This window comes from Anabas testudineus, chromosome 7 (genome assembly GCF_900324465.2).
Source record: "Anabas testudineus chromosome 7, fAnaTes1.2, whole genome shotgun sequence".
In the NCBI taxonomy this organism is placed as follows: Eukaryota; Metazoa; Chordata; class Actinopteri; order Anabantiformes; family Anabantidae; genus Anabas; species Anabas testudineus.
This window is the reverse complement of record NC_046616.1, coordinates 8,386,013-8,403,313: the sequence shown is the minus strand read 5'-3', so window position 1 is coordinate 8,403,313 and position 17,301 is coordinate 8,386,013. Positions and strand designations below refer to the sequence as shown.

At 37.9% G+C, this 17,301-nt stretch overlaps 1 protein-coding gene across 1 annotated transcript; it reads right to left on the bottom strand.

Annotated features, from left to right (window-relative positions):
• Positions 1-1,249: 1,249 nt before the first annotated feature.
• Positions 1,250-16,332, bottom strand: slc26a6 (solute carrier family 26 member 6). Its single transcript, XM_026367602.1, has 22 exons — positions 16,309-16,332; positions 15,522-15,568; positions 14,814-15,366; positions 14,269-14,405; positions 13,301-13,440; positions 13,014-13,124; positions 11,941-12,116; positions 11,519-11,683; positions 11,223-11,375; positions 11,045-11,127; positions 10,800-10,947; positions 10,594-10,707; positions 9,924-10,001; positions 9,275-9,370; positions 8,482-8,588; positions 8,212-8,281; positions 7,316-7,408; positions 4,735-4,854; positions 4,473-4,619; positions 4,105-4,159; positions 2,995-3,122; positions 1,250-1,600 (listed from the first exon to the last, which is right to left on the bottom strand). Exons 4-22 carry the CDS (start codon positions 14,394-14,396, stop codon positions 1,577-1,579), a joined length of 2,136 nt encoding a protein of 711 aa, XP_026223387.1. The 5' UTR covers positions 14,397-14,405; positions 14,814-15,366; positions 15,522-15,568; positions 16,309-16,332; the 3' UTR covers positions 1,250-1,576.
• Positions 16,333-17,301: the final 969 nt, after the last annotated feature.

Sequence of the window (17,301 nt, the reverse complement as noted above, 5' to 3'; positions counted from 1 at the left end):
TATGAAAATCATCACTCAATGTCTCACTGCACATTTTTCTTTTATATGCCCACACAGTTTTTGTTTGCGCGTTGTTTATACATTTTCCTCCAGGATGAGTTTGTCATTACACAGTGACATCACTTTTGGGTGTTTACACTCTGGAAACATTTAACCCAGGAGGACTTTAAGATCCTGCATTTTAACTTAAGTGTTTGAGCAAGCAACATGCAGTTTGGCAAGTCTACTCTGTCAGAAATAACTTTCTCTCTCTCTCTACATAAGTGAATCCACACAAGGCATGAAGCTCATGTTTGTATTGAACAGAAACAGAATTTTAATGAAGCCTTTACTGGAAAATTTTGTATTGACTAAATATGATTCAGTGTGTTCCTGTCGTAATAAACAATGAGTCACGTACCTGTTTTAGAGATCAGAGGATTGTGTTTGCAAATCTATGTGGCGGAACAATAGAAATAAATCTCTTCCCACTTCTGTAACTGCTCACAGACATGAAAAGAAACAAACAAACATACAACTGACATCACATCTGCTTTTGAATCACGATTTTGGTCTTATGTGACTTGAAACCGGGAAAATAGATCAGGAGATTTATTTCTAGATTAATATAATGCATGTATTAAAATAATGCAGAGGCAGGCTTACATTTTGTAATGAGTGAGAACATCTAAGTTAATGACATGTAAAGTTATATATACATGCAGTATTTTACATATGTTACAGAGGAAGCTCATAATGATGTATTGTATCTAAAACAGGCGAACAAAAGGACATAATGCAGTGCTATACGTTACAAGAATTACAATGTTACATTATTAGTGCTTGAATGACTAAGATGAGCATGTCCCACATCTGGCAGGAGAACTGAAAAAGCCTAATAACAGCTTTGATTAATCGTAGAGTCATTGAACACATCTGTGGAGATGATATATATATCTCCCCAGATGTGTCCAGATCTAATTTATCCATCTATCGTGCAGTCGTAGTGTGAATGAAGCACAGGGAGACAGGAAAGCTGAACACCAAGCATTCATATTTGAGGCATGAGTCTCATCAGGCCACATCTTAACAGAGGTATTTGGAGATTTCCTGTCATTGCGTCACCAAAACAAAACGTTTCCTAGGAAAACACTCCATACTTAATCTAAACTGTGTGTTTGAACATAGATGAGCATATGACTGTGAAGTGCGATCATTTTTATTTTAACTTATTTTATTCGAAGTACACAAACATTCCCATTTTTTTAAAATTTGTATAAATAGAATCGTAACACGTTCCCATTGACGTCTTTTAGGAATTATAATGTAATAACTGCATATTTAAAAAATGGCATTCAAAGTTGGTCAGACGTACATCACAGAGCAGCATCAATCAGTTTACTGTACTGTGTTTACATTCTATTGTTATGCCTTCATTGTTATTTTCTACTGTATTGTGTTCGCTTCAGTGTGTGTGTGCTGGTGACAGACGGTTATCTGAAGTGTGTCCCAGTTATCTGGAGCTCAGAGGATAAAATCCTCACACAAACAGTGTCTGTCACTTCTTCATAATATCCTCCATCGTTCCTCTCCGGGCTCAGAAATGTGTCATCGTGGTTTCCTGTAAAATAGACGAACAAGAGGGATCAAGACAAAGAAGAGGAGAACGACTGGAGAGAAGAAGAAAAACACCCAGTGAGACAGAGACGAGGACAGAAACATACAGGACCGGCCTAATTTTCAAAATATGTTCCGGTTTTTATTTTCTCAGTAGAGGTAAATTAGTGGAAACAGAACGTGTTGCCTCAAACTCAAGCTCAGCACGTCACAGTCTGAAATAATGGTTCATTTATTTGAGTCTAACAATTCTAAAGATGTCGTCACTTTGCACTATATGAATCTTTACAGTGTATATTTCAGGCTGATTTCTAAAGTGAAGATAAAAATCAAAATACTTATGTGTTATACTGAAACAACTCTTGCTTTATTAGAGTGAATTAATTAAATGAACTAGTACTATACTGCAGGGCAGTACATATCAGCTTCATGCTTTAAGTAAACTCTATATGATATCTCTCAGAAAACATTTCCCTCTAAAGCTAAATTATTTATACATTAAATGTATGTATTAACATCCTAAATGAATATGTATGCATGCATTAATTAATTTTCACATGCCTGCCTGCATGTTTCTATGCCTCTTCCCTTCCATTGCAGAGTTTCCTAGACTATCTTGTGCTCCAGTCTCTCACGTCCTGTGTATTTCTGCATCCCAGTGTGTGTGTGTGTGTGTGTACGTGTGTCAGTGGCCATGAAGTATTTGCGTGTGTAAATTCCCATGAAAAAGGCTTTGCACCTTGTAAATGTATTTCATGGATCAGTGCCACGTCTTTGTTCTTTGTTATTTCTCCTATGGGAATAGAAACATAAAGCCACACACAACTAAATACTAAAACAGAACAGGCAGACACAAAACACAAAGAACAATATGCAGACATGTGTGCAAGCACAGGTGTATAAACAAGATTAACACACAATGCCAGACAGTGATCTGCCATCAGAAAGAGACTGACTGTGTCTGTGACGAATAGTATTTCTGGTGTAAATGTGACTATGAAATATTCACACAATATAAAAAAATAAAATATATAAGCTGTTTACAATATGCAAATCATTTTTTTAATCCAACACTGTAAACATCAGTCCCACCCAGCCCCCAACCATCTCACTATGTGCAATGAAATTGCAGAATCGTGGTCATGCTGCAGAAATGGGATCAATGATCCAATCAAGAACCAGCATTTAAGTGAACTCAGTCATTTCAGTCTTGTCATTATAGGGCAATTAATGGGAAATGTACAAATGCATTATGTGCTCAATCAGTCCATTTATCCTTAAAGTAAACTTTCATCTGCAAATTCAGCATGAAAGGTTCCTTCCTGACTCGCAACAAAATGCCCTGTGATGTACGATGTGTGTGGATGTGCATGTTTGAGAGCTTAAACAATACGTCACCTTATCTTGGCAGTCTGTTCTGGTAGACTGACAGAACAAAACGGCGTCATGGATGGTGGTGAACAGACAGGACTTTGTCACTTTGTCATTAAAGAAACCTGAAGACTGCAAATTGTCCACAACACCAGCTAGAGAAAGAGAGACAGAGACAGAAACAGCTGAATAATGGATATGCAGGCAGAGTCGTGTATTAAAACCTGTGGGGAGACAGAGGGGTGAGTGTAAAAGACAAGAAATGGAAAAAAAAAAAAAAATGAACTAGAGGAAAACTAAAGCAGATGAAGTAGCATATTTCAAGTAGTGTAGAAAAAATGAAATAGTGGAAAGCTGATGTGGGAGGGGGTGGTCCTTGAGTTAATTGAACCTTGTTATAATTCCTGCCCATAAAAATATACTCTGAGGTCCTTTTATGAGCTCAAACATTTACTTAAAAAAAAAACTATCAACCCAGCATGGGCCAATTAGAGCTGCTGATCCTCCAAAATAAACTGGACGATGTGGTGTGGTTTTTCCCATCTACCAAGTCAGACTTTAATTGCTGAGCCATTATAAAAACAAGCTTTATTACAGTGGAAACACACCAATCCCACCAGACTACAGTATTTATAAAGCCTTCAGCAGGACTCAATCTTCGCATAGACCAACATCGCAGATCATGCCAGACTCAGAAAACCTGTGTATTCTGGAAAACCAGCGACCAGCAGAAAAATCAGCCATAAAATAATATCAGAAAACAGCTAAAATAACATCCAGTGTTTATCCATGAATTCAAATAGTATGTGGCTGAGCTGGTCTGGAACATGGAGGTGAAAATGCTTCCAAGTGTGTTACGATCAGTGTTATTTCAGACAAGCTGTTAAGGTGGTTATTTCAACTTAAATGGTTAAGAAGGTTCTGAAAATAATAGAAAGGCAAATGTAATTCAGCCTGTATATTTTAGAAAATACCAAGCAGATCTGTTGTCGTTAAAAGCAGTTACACACATTTAGTTAACATATCTGCTGTGGTGTTGGTCTCTAGGAAAATAATTTACTCTTATGATGACATTTATATTAAAATTTAACTTAAATGTGTTATACTACTATATTCTACTAATGCAGTTGGACTTACTTTGGCAGCCAGCAAGAAACACTTCTATACCGATTTCCCCATAGTCTCTCCGGATCTGAAACAGACACAAGCACAGAGCAAAGGTCAGAGCAGGGTTCATTTAATTAATCTGATAATTTAATTGGTAGTAATTGAAAACCTGATGAGCTAAATGACAGGAAAAGGGACAGAGAAAAGAATAAAAGATGTGTTCTTATGGCTGTGGGAGCAGATGAGATATTAGACATGTAGGATGTAGAAACTTGGAAGGTTTTGAAGAATCTGAGTTCCAACTCTATACAAATCACTTAACGTATCAATTGACCTGAACATGTGTTTAAGACTATTTAACTATATGTTTGTGTTAAATGTGAGTGCCACCTTCATACATTGCACAGCGCCTTGACTCCCACGGTATCCAGGAAGTTGACAGGGCTGAGGTCGAGGATGACCACTCTTGGGAGCGAGGGGTCCGGGTTGGGCTCCATCTCAATGACAGCTATGTTCTTCTGCGACGCCGTCTCTGGCTCCCCATTCTGGACATGATGCAGACATTGACGCAGGATTATGAAATTGAACAGTTTGTAAAAAATACAAAAGCATTTCAATAAAAAAAAAAAAAAGATTTAAAGAACTATCCTGGCTCCTCACCATATCGTCTGCATTTTTCTTGGCTTTCTTGGCTTTCTTGGCTTCTTCCTTCTCATGCCTCTTCCTCTTGGCCTCTAGTTTCTTCTTTGCAGAAAGGAGTTTGGTGATGTCAACTCCACACTAAAAGAAAGTAAAACACAATCATACACCATCAGTGCTGTTGGCAGTATTATTACTCATAGGCTCCATTTGTCACATAACTTAGAAACATATTAACCTAATGCAAACTGCAGATTCTTGCTGACAAAGTTCATATTAACAAGGTTGTTATCAGTTGGTCAAGAAGAGAACTAGCAGGTGTCTAGAATCTGCACATTGTCATTTACATTTCTTTATCTATTATCTTTTATTAAAGGGGGAAAAGACTTAAAAGTAGTTTATTAAATTTCATTAAATGATTAGATTTATATAAAAAAAGACAAAGAGGAGTCTATATGTAAAGACTTTGTATCAATGTGAATTAAAAAGGTTAAGGGATTATTCAAATAAACTATGTACTGAGTGGACAAATATTTCTGTAACAAAGCTGTAACAAAGTGTGCACTCAGCCTCTAAACAGTTAAATTGTTATTAAAAGCAAAGGAGAAGCAACACACTTCACAGTTGTATACATTTACAAAATACATTTAAAATGTGTTAAAATGTACATGAGCCATGTGACTGTATGTATGCATGTATCTATGGTATCTATATATTTGTGGAGTGCAACGGAAGCAAATGGTTGCTTAAGAAACAGATTTGTATTTTATTTATCTTTGCATAAACTAGTTTCCATAACAAGTGTAAACCACCATTTTCAATGATCTTGACTAAAGGACTAGAAAATGCCAAGATAAGTTTACACATCCATTGGTCATCAAAAGCCAATCACATTTTCATTGTTTTTGTGATTTTTATTCCATGAATAAAATGTCTGGCTGGCAATTGCAAAGTGGATCAGAATTTAATTACAGCCTTTCAAGCCTTCCTTCTTCTCCAAAACAAAATCAATAGGAATCATCATTTCAAAAGCAGCGTGTATGAGTAGCAGGACGTTTTAACTCATCAGGACAATGTAATAAAGAACATTTGTACAAAACAACTATGTATGAATTGCCTCTAAAAACCTCTCTTGTTGCATGACATCACTAGCTGATCATTTAGCGTCCTTTCACACAAGTGCAACCCACCAGCTCAGGCGCTGCCAGCGAGGACAAGCAGCAACTGATCCCAAATTTCTACTTTCACTTTGTGAGTTGTCTGCTTGCCACACTCACTGGTGGGGGAGAAACACTGATCCATAAATGAGCTGAATTCATCTGGTGGCAATTTATCACCTTGTAACAAATCTGCAGTGTCTGCCAGTCAACAACAGCTCTATCAAAGTTTATTTGTGCATCAAAGATTAGAAATAAAGGAACAACCCTGTGGCTTTGACACGCTGACATTTTAATAAATGAGACTTTCCATTTTCTCCCCCCTTATTCAGTCTCAGCTTCTCCCCCTCTCACCATCCTTTGTCATCTTTTTTTCCACCTTCCCTAAATCTGTCTTCCTATGTACCCCAAGGAGGTGTGACAGAAGAGGAGGAGGAAGAAAGGGAAAAGGAAAGAGGAAAGGAGGGGGTGTTCAACAAAAGTTGAACAGAAGAAAGGAGAGGAGAAAATGCATGGCATTTGAACAATGTCTGTCACAGTTGTGATGTGTGAATTGGTGAAATGTCAGGTCAGTTATTAGTGTGTCAGAAATAATGTTTATAAGAGAGGAGTTAATTGCATGGAAATTGTGACAAGAGGGATTGTTGCAGCCGCTTGTTTCTTTTTCTCTGTTTGTGTGTAGCTGTGATGTGTTTATGTTGGTATGTTCACAGAAATTTGGACTTGTGTATCCATCATCGTGTGTTTGCACGCTTGATACCGTTTTTTGGGGTTGTCCAAATTAACATATTAGTACACATTATTATTGTGTGTGAATCGGCACTGGATCCAAATTGTCTCTCTTGCACCTATAGAGCGTGGTGGGTCTTCTTTATCATTTGCTGACTAGAGAGTATTTTAAAGCACTGATAATCAACATTTGCACTTAAGTAACCACTGCAGCTATAATCTGATGGTGCAGTTACTATTTCATCATAGGAAGCAAAACAAGCTCCACGTGCAGCAGGTATTTCAGAATGCTGTGTGTGTAAAATGCTGTGAAGTAGTTGTCCAATCCACCAAAGCTCTGGTCGACTTTCAACCTTTGTTTTAATAACGGCTATAATGGAGTTATCACTTTATTGTAGCAAGGGAAACAAAAGGCGTTGTGTGTCATTGGGAACTATTGTATACTATTTAACTGAACAGCAGTATTGACCGCCAGAGGCCTCCCAGTGATTCCAAAGTACACCTAGAGCAGGGAGTTGTTTGGGGAAAAGCTATAATGCAAAACTAAACTAAGACCCTGGTTTCTCTGGTGAAAATGCAAAGTTCCTGCAAAGGGTCCTGGACCTTGGGAACATTTCCTCTGGTGGTGAGTTGCATTCATTGATTTCACCTGTTGAATTTGTTTCTTTGAAAACTGAATAAAACATTCATATTGCTGCGTATGTTTGTGTCTTTACCTTCTTTCCCAGGGCATCTTGGTACATCTCAGCATTGGCAAAGTAGATGGTGGCAGAGGAACGGAAAATAAAAATCCCTGGTACCTGCTTTACCTAAAAATCAATCAGATGTTCATGATATCAAGCATAAAATACTGCAACACTGGGGCAAATAAACAACATTCTGCATTCATTTACGGTCAAACATTAGAAAGCAATTAATACAAACAGCAGAGGCTGATTTATTTTGCACGCATGTGGTCATAAACATAAAAGTGCTGACAAATTATGTGACCCCATGTGCCTCATGGCAGATAAGGGATCAGTAAAGGTGCATTAAAAATATTAATTTTCAGTTTTCTCACTCACATATAATCTCATATGTTTGTGTCCTGATGTGCGCTACAGCTAATGTGACTATTGTTTTATCATGTTTATTGACTAGAACATGTCCATTAATTCCACATTTAAGGGCAAACATTTTCTTGCCACTCGCTAAATAAAAAGAGTCAGTTGAAAAACACAGATCTGCCGATAAATAGAATATAAACACTATTATATAGTCTCGATGTTGGGTCGATGTTTTTCTTCTAATTTCTATTTTAAAAACATGTAGTGGTTTGCTATCATTAGCGGGATTTAAGTTGAACAATGGAAGTAACTGAGCAATTATATTTATTACGGTTGGAAGGCAAATGACTAAGTGTAAATTGTCTAATTGGACATATAGTGACTAATATCTCTAAATATGTTTTATTAAAAACTCACTCTAAAGAGCCTGCAGCTGGTGTTTACTCAAACAGTTTGTTTTGCATAGATCATTACAATATGATTTGTATCTTCTGTCCATGTCTGCACCATCAGTGCTCACCGTCACACCTGCACACTCGAAGTTATTAAAATACAATGTGCCATACCTGGGTGTAGTCCTCCAGTGGCCTGTAAATGTCAGTGTCTGGAACCTGCCCTAACAAGGAGTATTTAGGTCTGAAATACAGAAAACAAACACATGTCATTTGAATTACTTTGATTTGTACTACTCTGGGTGAGGTCTGAAATGGGGAAGGATGCATTTAGTTGTTAGGTGTAGTGTGCAGGGATTGTTAGCTGTACGTCAACCTCAATCCAACAAAGCTTGTGTCATTTTCAGTGCAAAATTGTAGGTGTGTGGGTTCATATATCCTTACAGCTGTGTCCTGAAGATAACAGTGAGCATGGCAAAACCGATGGAAGCAGCTAGTCCCATGTCAGGATTGAACAGGATGGTGAGAATTAAGGTGCCCACCCAGACCAGCTGAACACAGAAAAAGAGAGGAGTTATACGAGTAGTAAGAATAATAAAATACAGCTGAATTGGTTTGAGCAAATTTATCAATTTTAAGTGCACAAAGTACCGTAAACGGAATGCATTTTTGTTATTTTCATAACAGCTGTATGTATTTTTTTTTAGTTGTTACTGATACTGTATGGCTATGACCTATTTTGGACAGAGGTGAAAAAATGTCACGTTTAAAACCAGCAAAATAGCTGGTAAATAGAGGATTATAGTATGCATGATAATAGTATGCATGCAGTTTTCAGTGAAACAGCACGTCACTGTAGTAAAAATGCTGAGTTTAAACCATTGTTGCAGACATTTACTAAAAGGTAAATGTTTTGCACAATAGACTCTTAAATCAAAGCAGCTAAATGGAATCTGCCCACCACTAATTGCAGTATATTAGTTCCACATGTTCATATTAGCTCAGTCCCATTTAGTGGTGTGAATCCTGGATTTTACTTTAATGTATTTACCAGTAATGACTTGAGCTATTTTGACTCAGTAGTTTGTTTCAACAAGACTAGCTTTCTGAAACCTTCAACTTGATATTGCAGCAGTAAGACTGATGTGCAGCTGTGCAGCGTGTGATACCAATATGTTACTAAATCCGTCTTCCAAAAACAACAACCACTTCCTGGCCTACTTCTGCGTGCACTCACCATGTCGACTCTGTTCTTCTTCCACAGTGCAGGGATGTCCATGAATTGCTTCATCATACCATGGAGGTTGACATAGATGATGGCAGCCAGCACTGCCTAGAAAGTAGAGAGTGGAAATATATGATAGCTTATCCCTTAAGAGCACACAGTGACACAGGTGTCACCAACTCTTTAAGAAACATGTTCCACATAATCTGTTTGGCTTGTTTCGTATCCCACATAATTTCCCTTTAAGTAGAAATGGGTCTGGGTTTTTAACTTATTCAGGGGAGCTTGGAGTTGTAACAAGTGGTTTACAGATATGTTATGTATTCTAGTTAATAGGCTGCTAACTAAAAGTCCAACTCAACTACTTTACAGTTTTTTCTTAATCTTCATAACTCTGCTTAATAGCTTCTAAATGTAGGCTATTTGTAGGTGTGTGACTTTATAGTAGTGCGATTAATGAATTGCCATTGATATTTAAATGATTTGTTTTTAAAGAATCCAGTAGCTTAGTGTGAAGGTGAAGAAGCATTATTACTATTACAGTAACTTAACTTTAGCAGTTGTTTATTTTTCACATTCCTACTCAGACTTGGACACACATTTCTTCTTATATTTGAGGACAGATATGCAGTCCCCCCCCTCCCCACACACAGTACAGTACCTTGGGCAGATCTTCAAAGAGACTCCCAATCCACAGTGTGATGAAAAGGATAACTACTGCTGAGAGAGCCCCAGCAACCTGCAGCGAGGGGAGCGTGAACACAGAGACATGATGAATAGATATCCAGAGAAAGATCAGAGGAAAAAAGTTAAAGAACAATTACATAAGATAAATGATGTAGTGACTCAGAATAAACTGGTACATGATTATAACTGGAGTCAAGGCATCATCATTTAAAGCCTCTCGACTCCTCTGTAATGTGACTTAGGTGTTTAATGGAGCTGTCAGGCTAAATTGGTTAAGCCTTTCAGTGAAGCTGTTTGTGTAGGTGGAGTTCAATGATGTGAGAGACAATTAATTCCCTAAGTGTTTTTAAAGGCCACTTATAAGAGTAACATTAATTATAGCCATCTTTCCACTCCGTTTAACCTTTAAGATTGCCCAGGTTTGTTGCTACAGGCGGAGTAGTGAAAAATGATCTTATGAAATGTCTTTATCAAGTTTTGAAAAATGCCAAGGAAGAAAGCCAACAAGCATTTTAAATTCAACTGTACCACACATACAGACATACTTTTGACTAAGACAGACATATCTTCATGGATACCATGAGGGGTAAAGGGAGGAAATAGATTAGATACAGTGGATAAATGCATTAGTCACTCATATGAACCTGAGTCTTCCCTCCTGTGCTCTCCTGAACCATGGTACGAGACATGGAGCAGCTGATGGCGAAACACTGGAAAATTCCTCCAATAGAGTTACTCAGACCCAGAGCGATTAGTTCCTAAACCATGAAAGACACAGTACAGTATTTATTTGCATTTAGCTAACAATAACACCTCAGTTTATCCTTGCATCCATCTGTCACCTGCCTACCTGGTTGCTATCCACCCTGTATCCATATTTCAGGGCAAAGATTCGTCCCAGGGAGATGAGGATACCGTAGCCAACCACAGACAAAGCAAAGGCGTCCCCAATCACCTGACCAAATAGAGAGGCTTCAGGGAAAACTGGTGCCTGGAGACTATTAGACAAGAATGAAGAAGAATATAATGGCTATTACAAAGTCTTCAATTGTAAACACACATTACTGAATGTCTGTTTCTGTGTTTGTTTCTCACCCTGAGGGAATCACTCCCACTATGTCCACTCCATATTTCTGCTCCAAGTTAACTTGCCAGGAAACAACTGTGGCAATAATTATCTGGACAAGCAAATAAGACATTGTGTGTATTTATCTACGTAGTACTATATGTTACATGTGCATATAATGTACTGTAAATATTCCTGTATACTTACAGCAATTAGCTCCACAGGTATAGGAACAGGTAGCTTTTTTTGCAAGTATGCATTGAGCTCTTTAGCGAGGATGAGGCAGATTATAGTAACGATACTGACCACAAGAGTACCGATGTTTGTCTGTGGAACGAGATAGCACACCTCTAGTATAGTCTGGAAGAAAAGAAAGAATACGATTATTAACAATGACTATTTGACAAATTAAATACTACGCACTTGATCAAGGTTAAAGATCTTTGGTTGCTTTGAGATATTAAAATGTGTGGAAGTAAATGATGACCTGTGTTCTTTCTTACATATATTAATGAGAATGGTCCGCTGTGTCTTTTTGGGTTAATGCCAAAGGTGTATTTGAGCTGGGACACAATGACGTGGATGGCTGCTGCTGTGGTATAACCTCGGACCAGAGGTTCAGACAGGTAGGTGACCACGAAACCGAACTTGACCAGACCAAGCAGAATCTACAAATGTAAAAGAGATTGAGAAAAAATATGGATGTTCGCAGTATCCATGAACCCAAAGCTGCAAATCTGTTTGTTTTCATGAGCACAAAACAAATTAAAATGTAATTCTCAAGAGTTTCTAAATGAGCATTTGCTTAATGAAAGAGATGTTTACCGCACACAGCATCAATGGTGAGGTCAGGTGTCTCAATACTAACGTGTTTTTCAAATGTTATACTTGAACAGCAAAGGATTCAGTTAACGTCACAATTTACCTGAAACAAACCAGACATAAAAGTGACCGCTGCAGCCACTTTGACCCTCTGTGCATCCCGGGAGACGGTGTCGATTATACTGGAGTTGGTCACATTGTCCCAGTTCATAAAGTCTGAGTCCGGAGCTAATCTCTCTGTCACTCCTCCTATCATCACACTCATCACTGCATAGGTTCCTGGCGAAGGGAGACAGAGACATAAACATTCATTATTGCAGACCATGAAACAATATACTTGATTGGATATTGTATTTTGAAAGAAATTTCCCTTGATTCCAGCTCTGTCCTGAAACAAAGCTTTCCCTTTGCTTCTTATTTTAACTGATTCATTGTTCTATAGTGTGTTAGATGAGTCACAGTTGGAGCACTTCTGAAACTCTTCCACCACATTCACGCTGTATCTCTGTGTTTTGGACCTTCATTCTCATAAATAGAAAAGCTGTACTTATTTTAATGAGCTATGTTTTAATCATCTTGTAAAATAGGAACCATCTTGTATATCTAAAAAACCACCAAACACCAAAACGCATCTCAATCAGGAAACACGCAGCTCAAATGTGTGTTGCATGCCCTGCTAGCAGGGTGAGGAAACTACGGTGTTACAAAAACTCAGAGCACATCTGCAGCTCAAACCAATTTACTTTTGGATTCTGGATTAATTCACAGGTACATTTGTTCACAACTTTAATGATGGTTTTGAATGTTAACACTTTAATTCACACCTTTGAATGGATTCTTTCAGGATAAAACATGATTTCCCAGAATTTAAATAATTAAAAATTATGATATGATTGTACCCGGTATTATGTTTCCATGCTGAGTAACATTAAAGATTACGGGGTCATCAAACCTTCAGCAAACAAACTTTAAGGAGCAGGTGGTTTAAAACAAGCCAGAAATTATGAAATTACTTCGCAATAAAGTCTCAAGTGGTCAAACTTCTTGAGCTTCAGCTAAAGGTCATAAACTGTTTATTGTTTCAGTCTGTTCTTCAGTCTGTTGTGTCACTTGTTCACTGGATTAATTCTCACTTGTCATAATGACCCTGTGTAAGAAAAAGGTTAAAGTACAAACCGATTGAGATGTGCTTGGATGTGCCGAATATGAAGTAGACGAGGATAGGGTAGAAGGAGGAGTAAAGGCCGAAGACTGGAGACACAGAAGCCAGCAAGGCGTACGCCATACCTGCAGTGATGACGGCAAAGGAAATAGTTTAAAACAAAAACACAATGAGCTGTGGGGTGATGCAGTGGGCAAACACCACAACTATGATTAATGTTTATTTAAAAGCATCTATTCTGTTATATCTTTGACCCATCGCCCCGTCACTGTATCTCTGTCTTCTGAGCTTTCATCCTCACCCTGTGGCAGATGCATGACCCCCACACTGATCCCAGAGATCAGGTCACCCAGGGCATTTTCTCTGATGGGGTAACGAGGCAGCCATGACAAAATAGGAATGGTTTCCAGCAGACACCTCTTCGCCCGGGGACCAGAACACCTGAGTGTGTGTGTGTGAAACAGAGAAGGTGATTTAACAAAAAGAAAAAGCCTGCATCAGGGATGCACTGCGATATGTCCTCATTCTTGAATCTGACCTCTGGTCTACTTGGTTTTGACCCAGTTGTCTTTGATGTTTGTGCATGACTCAATTTTTGTCAAACTCTGAGCGAAAGTTAATATGTAATCTTTTACCTTCTCAAAAAATAAACCGTGTGTATATTTGGAAGAGCTCAGGAAAAACCTGAAGGCATTACATGCGTAAATCACCATACTTAAATGTATTTTCTTGTATAATCATTACAGAACATTACTTTTGCTACCTTTCATCTCAGACATGGTTTCTCTCTTCTTACATACAGTACAATTTGTCACATTAGGAATACGTTTATTGTCAAGTCATTGCATTTTTTTAGTGGAACTTGTATCAAACTTGTCACAAACCTTTACTTTTGCAAGAACATAAGTAGATAAAGCAGGAACTTACTGCACACTCTATACTTTTAATTTGGACCATTTACGAAAGGGTCAGGAATTCAAACTCAACAGGCCTGGCAGGCAAACGGAGACATCCCTTGCTAAAGGTTTTTGACAGAACCCTTTCTAAATCAAGGTCTAACCCTGGGTGTCACATGCCGATGCAGAGAGCTACCTTGTGCATATTTGGGAAATGTCATAGGCTTTGACCATGGACATGTGGTTTTGGCAGAGGGCCAGTATTTGACACATTTAAATACTTTATTTACTCTTGTTAAACATGATACTAATTGGAGTATTTTTATATCTAAAAGTTGAGAGAGACAGAGAAACCAAATGTTGGGAACGTTACCTCACTGACTTTTTGACCTTCTCGCACAGAGATGTTTTTGACTCAGACTTTTGTGCAATCACATCCACAGCTTCTTCATCCAGGATCTCCCTGTAGATGCTGTAGCCCGGTCGTCTCCTCTCTGCCATGGTTAACACCTGGTGTGAAAATAAAATTATGTAAAATGAAAGTGGTGGAAGAGAACATTTTACTCTATTGTTTCGCATCAAGATATTTAAAATGAATCTAATATGAATAATAAACTGTCTCCTATGGTTTTCAACAAAAACTCAATATGATAAAACTTTTTTTCCTCTAATGGTATCTGTGAACCTCTAAATATTCTTTATTTTCAATGTAGATCTGTCAAAACCCAGCTGTGCCCTTCTCTGTGAACTGTGATGACTTCTTCAATACGTACTATAAGCCTACATAATCACACTTAAAAAAAAAAAACATTAATATGAACTGAATATGGGAATAAAAAGTGCAAAAATTAATCCTGAATAGTTGGATCTGCTCAACTCTGTGTTGGAGCAGAATTCAAAATGTTTGATAATAATTACCTTGTGTGTTAAAGATTTATCAGAACTTTTTTTTTTTTTTAATCCAAACTCCAAATGTACTGAAGCCCAAGATGAAACGTGCAGGTTATATAATGTTTTGTCTTGTATCCCGATGTCTTATCTGTTTTTCCACTTCAGAGGGAATAGATCAAATCTTCCACCTATATAAAACAAGAATGTTCCTTTGATCATAGGATGATGTGTGATGAATGGATCCAGCTTATGTGCAGCGGTCCGAGGGCTTTAAATCTGCTGTAGAGCTTTCCATCAGATCCCAGTGAATCCAAGTAGTACCAAGTTTAAAGGTGAGGCTGCCGTTTGCTGCAGAGGTAGATGAAGGTAAGGTTTTACCTAGAAATCTACAACAGAGAGGATTCTCTGGACTCTTTCTTTGCTTCTATCTCATTTGTCTTTCTGTTGTCTGAAGGTAAGACAGTTGCTGTCTGCATGTTGTGGCTCCACGTTTGTGCCTTAAGACACATCAAGATATGAAAGTGGATATTGCTGAGTCGGCAGAGGGCAAAGTTCCAAGCCGTACGTGCAGCTACCACTTCTGTTTGGAAATAGAAGTTAGAGAGATGAATGTGCAGGATGTTCCCGTTTTATCATTTACAGACTGAGTTAGTTCACTGACTTTGTAGTTTTACAAACATGCAGCAACACATTTCATTAAATATATTCATGGAACGTGTAGAGTGACCATCTTACCAGCTAAAGTCACTTTAACCCACAGGTATATAACAGCATGCTGCTGTCTGCAAACACCAGCAGAAAGCTAAAATAATGAGAGTTCAGCAACAACAGCAACAACAACTACAACAACTACAACAACTACAACAACAACAACAACAACAACAACATCATGATATAATAACATAGTATATTCACTTTGCTCTCGACTGGACCTTATCTTTCTGTTTTATGTCTTATCTTATATGTGTGTGATTAGTCAGCTATTTGAGCCCCGTCTTCTTGTCCATTTACAACTACAACAGGAGACTGAATGAAACACCTGCTCAGTCACTATGACAACACGTCTTCCTAAAAAACACAGTATGTTTTGTGAATTTATGAATTTGTTCTCAGCTTATTCACACTTTTAGTTTTATCGCTGTGAGGAAAGACAAAACTGTCACATCCTTCACATGAAAAATTAAATTGTGTGTCCCTGGGCTCACTTTGGACAGAAGAAACCATTTTGTTCTGTAGTGAATGTCCCTTTTATTACATGTCTAACTAATCACATGTGTAGATTTGCAGAGAGATTTTGTGTATTTTATTTTTATTTCAAATGACAAGTTGTGATTTTTCTCTACTGGTGGTGACAAAGTCCTGTCCTGCAAAATACTGATTAGCTTGGCAGACTTAGTTCGGCCTACGTGGATTATTTGACTATTGAAGCTCTGCCAATCTAATTAAATCAAAGATAAATGTTTAGCTAAACTTATGTGCAGTGTTACATGTACACAATGTAGTAGCTTAACAAATCACTTACCTCTGAGGTCCTCTCTAAGGTGTTTGTACCAAAACAGTCCCTTAAGGGTCTGAACACTATTTGAAAGTTTTGGGAGCAACCAAGTGATTGATTAGTGGGGGGTGAAGTATTTACTTTAATGTAAATTTAAGATCATGCATTTGATGTTGATTTATTAATTGCTTTTATGTCATGTTGTGAATCTGTTGAGTCATGTTAAGGTAAACACTTAAGTATTTGTTAGCATTAGTTTGTATGTATTCTGTGGAGATTAGGATCAGACCCCCCCCCTGTTGAACGATAGAAGCAGAAGTTTGAGCAGTGACAGGGTATTAAAGGGACCTGATGCCACCTGTACACTAAAGACCTCCATCAATTCCTTTTAAAATTCATACATGTCTGAAAGGTTACTGTTATTGATAATGCTTCTCATTAATCGGCCAGTTGCTAATTCAATTATTAATTACTTCAATTACACTTTTATGATTTAGCAGCTTGTCTACACAGCAGCAATTTGGAGGTTGCAAAAACATCACTGCATCGGTTACTCGCTTCAGGCACAAGTGAGCTAATAAATTTGATTGAGGATAGGTTGATGCCAAAATGCTGCGCAGCATTATATCATGAAAGATAAATGATACTGATACTCCTGACAGCACATTTACTGTGTCTCCATGTGTAATCCTCCCCTTTATGTTTATCTTTATTGGATATCACTGTTCACACCAAAGAGTGGTGCAGTGGATGCATGATAGGCTCATGATGCAGAGTTTAACGATGCTACTGGTGTTTAACTGGTAAAAAATAATCCTTGATCACATCTCTGATATGTTTAGACTTGACATTTCACGGTGTATTGGTCTATTTTTCTACTTTTGTAACAGGTTTTTGAAAATGCGTGTCTAAAGTTGAAATGGTCATGTTTTTAGTACTTACTATTTCATTATATGAAAGTGCTGGAGGGCTGTGAGGAAGAGACTGAAGACAAGGGCAGGAGAGAGAGGAACGAGGGTT